The 3311-nt window shown below is 51.0% G+C and overlaps 1 protein-coding gene across 1 annotated transcript in view; it reads left to right on the top strand.

Annotated features, from left to right (window-relative positions):
- Positions 1 to 3115, top strand: part of LOC107123626 (dnaJ homolog subfamily B member 2-like) — a 21001-nt gene extending 17886 nt beyond the window's left edge. The window contains exon 8 of the mRNA XM_015426899.1: positions 2586 to 3115. Within this exon, the coding sequence (XP_015282385.1) occupies positions 2586 to 3115 (530 nt within the window). The remainder of the gene's footprint in view (positions 1 to 2585) is intronic.
- Positions 3116 to 3311: the final 196 nt, after the last annotated feature.

Consider the following 3311-nt stretch of genomic DNA (forward strand, 5'->3'; position numbering starts at 1 on the left):
TTTTTTCTCCCTCTCCCAAAATACTAGAACTTGAAGGCATCCAGTGAAGCTGATGGGCAGGAGGTTCAGGACAGACAAAAGGAAATAGTTCTTTACACAGGGAGTGATTCAAATGTGGAATTTGCTGTTAGAGAATGTAGTGATGCCGACAGGAATAAACAAATTTAAAAGGGGATTAGATAGATTCATGGAGGAAAAGTCTACCAATGGCTATTAGCCATGGTGACTGACGGAAACCTCTACATCCAGAGGCATTAAACCTGTGAATCCCAGAGCCAGGAGGTAACATCAGGGGAAGGCCTCGGCCTCCATGCCCTTGTTGGCATAGGGCTCTTCTTATGTTCTTACGCTACTGCTACATCAGTAGTTAGTACGTTTCTTCGACACCAAACTAGTTCAGTGGAGAGGTCTAATGGAGTCAGGGATTCCCTTCTCATACGGGATACCAATGCTTCTGGGGAGAGGAAAGTGCAGTGGTGGGACTAGGCAGGGAGTTAAAGGAAAGGGACGGAGAAACAGAGTCGCTCGGCCCCCTTCCAGCCTACATCCCATCCCAAGGGTTGCCGGCAGTGGGGCTAGGATAAATAACCCCCTCCAACACTGATGTTGTGTAACAACAGGTCTATCAACAACAAGACCATGGTCCTTTGGGACTTTCTGTTGGAGCATAATGTAGATCTGGCATGCATAACCGAGACCTGGGTGTGAGAAGGGGAGATGGTAGCTCTCTCCCAACTGGCTCCTCCTAGTTGCAGACTAGGGGGTGGGGGGTGACCCTATTCATTTGGGAGGCTTACTCCTTCAGGGCGCTCCCACCTCTGAGGATGGTGGGCATAGAGTCTACCGGCCTAGTGTGAGATGCTGGGGAGAGCTTGGCAATTTGGCTGGTGTAGCAACCAATATCCTGCCGTCCCTGATGGAGGCCGTGCTGGGCTGGGCATTGGCATACCCTAGGCTACTAGTCTTGGGTGACTTCAATGTCCATGCCAACGATGCGGCCTCTACTCAGGTGACGGACCTAGTGTCGTCCATAGTGGCGCTGGGACTCTCACAATTTGTAACAACTCCCACTCACCAGGCTGGTCACATGCTCGATCTGATCTTCACGGTGAGGGTTACACTGGACCGGATCACTGCTTTGGCGGTGCCGTGGTCTGACCGCTTTGCCCTGAGGCAAATGTCTCACCCCAGTCCTGTTTAGGGGGCGAGTGTATTTTAGCTCACCTGTGGAGCCAAATGGACCCAGTGAGGCTTCAAATGGCTCTGTGGCGGCTCGCTAGATGAGCTTGTGAAGGGCTGGCATAGCCGACTCTCCGCAGCCATCGAGATGACTCCCCGACGCCCTCTGTGCTTCCACATTAGCCTGGCACCCCAGTATACCCAGGAGTTGTGGCTGATGAAGCGGGAGCTAAAATGACGGTGGCGGTGTGCCCGGGACGAAGGTACAAGAACAAATCCAGAAGCTGCAACTAGTGCAGAATGTGGCAGCCAGGCTGCTGATGGGTATCCCCACAGGGGAGCACATCCAGCCTATGCTAAAGGCACTGCACTGGTTGCCGATAGCATACCGGTTTGCTTCAAGGTGCTGTTTTAAAGCCCTATATGGTCAGGGTCTGGCATACCCGAGGGACCGCCTTTCCCCACATGTTCCCCAGAGAGCACTGCATTCAGGGACACAAAATTGGTTGGCCCTTCTAAGCCCCAAGGATGCCAGGCTGGCCACAACCAAGGCCAGGGCTTTTTCAGTGGCGGCTCTACACTGGTGGAATGAGCTCCCAGAAGAGATCAGGGCCCTGCAGACCTTTTACAGTTCCACAGGGCTTGCATGATGGAGCTCTTCCACCAGGCATTTGACTAAGGAGCCGCATCATACACCGAGGAGTGTCCCTGTGCCCTGGCTTTACCACCTTTGCCAGCCTGTGTCCTGGCCTTACCATTGCTACCTTTGGCCTGTACCTGCCGCATAACAAGTGACTGAACTGAGCGGGTGTGAAGTTATAGGAATTAAACTGTCACCTAAGTCATATTATAAACAATCTTAGCTCCTGTTTACTCGATAATGTTCCAGCATTTTAGTTGTGTTTTAAATTATTGGTATTTTATGTTATATGTTTATATGTTATGATAGGTTTTAATTGTATTTTTATGAAATATTTGTAAGACGCTCTGAGCCCGCCTTGGTGGGGAGGGTGGGGTATAAATTAAATCAATAAAATAATAATAATAATAAATACTGAATGTCATCTTTGGGTCAGGATTGTTGATGTGTCACTGACCAGGGGAAGCCCATCTGTTCCTTGCTGCCTCTATTCAGATGCTAAAGAATTCTTACACCCCCTCATCCTTATATAAATCCCACTGCTACAAGTCTTGCAGTGTTGCCCCGAGACAGTCCCCAAGCAGCGTTTGGATGAACACTTGTCAGGGATGCTCTAGGCTGATCCGGCACTGAGCAGGCAGGTGGACTAGATGGCCAGTGTGGCCCCTTCCAACTCTATGGTTCTATGAAAATACAAGGCCCGACTGAGATGGCTTCTCATGCTTGCTTTCCACTCTCCCCCCTCCCCCGGTTTTCCCCCCTCCAGACCTCAGCAACAACATGAAGGCCAGAGTGGAACAGATCAGTCAGGAGGTGTCAGAGATCCCGAGCGCCTCTGCCACCGACATCCTGGCTCCGCCACGCTCGCAGAGTGCCGAGTCTGCTGTTGCCTACCCTGAGGAGGAGGACAAGGACCTGTATCGGGCCATGGCCCACAGTCTGTCTGAGATGGAGAATGTGGGGCAGCACCTAGTTAGCTCTCATAGCCCAAAGAAGAGACGAGGCAGCACTCGGCGGGCACACAAAAGAATACTAGGACCCAGTGAGGAAGTGGGTAGTCCTTTGGTCTCCCACACCATGGCCATCAGAGCCACAAGTCCAGGTGGGGGAGACAACAAGAAGGAGACGGAGGACAAGCTGGCTGAAGGGCCAAAGACGGGAGGCAGCACAGGAGCACCGAGGAGTCCGCTTGCGTGTGAGGAGAATGATTCTACCCTTAGAGACATCCCATATATCATTCCTGAGATAGTTCCTACCCGCAAAGACAGGGGATCTGTCACATGCATCATTCTCTGAGCCCCAAAATACAACACAAGAACAATGAATGTCCAATAAAGGTCACATTCAAGCCATTAAGTCTCCACAGTTGTATTATTAACTGGGGAAGGATAGGTTTGCCTGTGGGGCTGGAGCACCAGGTACCATCAGGTTCAGTTGCATGTAATTTGAATAACTCTACATCCCAGAATTTCTCTTTCCTAAGAGCAGGAAT

Source organism: Gekko japonicus, unplaced genomic scaffold, assembly GCF_001447785.1.
Source record: "Gekko japonicus isolate JY-2015 unplaced genomic scaffold, Gekko_japonicus_V1.1 scaffold104, whole genome shotgun sequence".
In the NCBI taxonomy this organism is placed as follows: Eukaryota; Metazoa; Chordata; class Lepidosauria; order Squamata; family Gekkonidae; genus Gekko; species Gekko japonicus.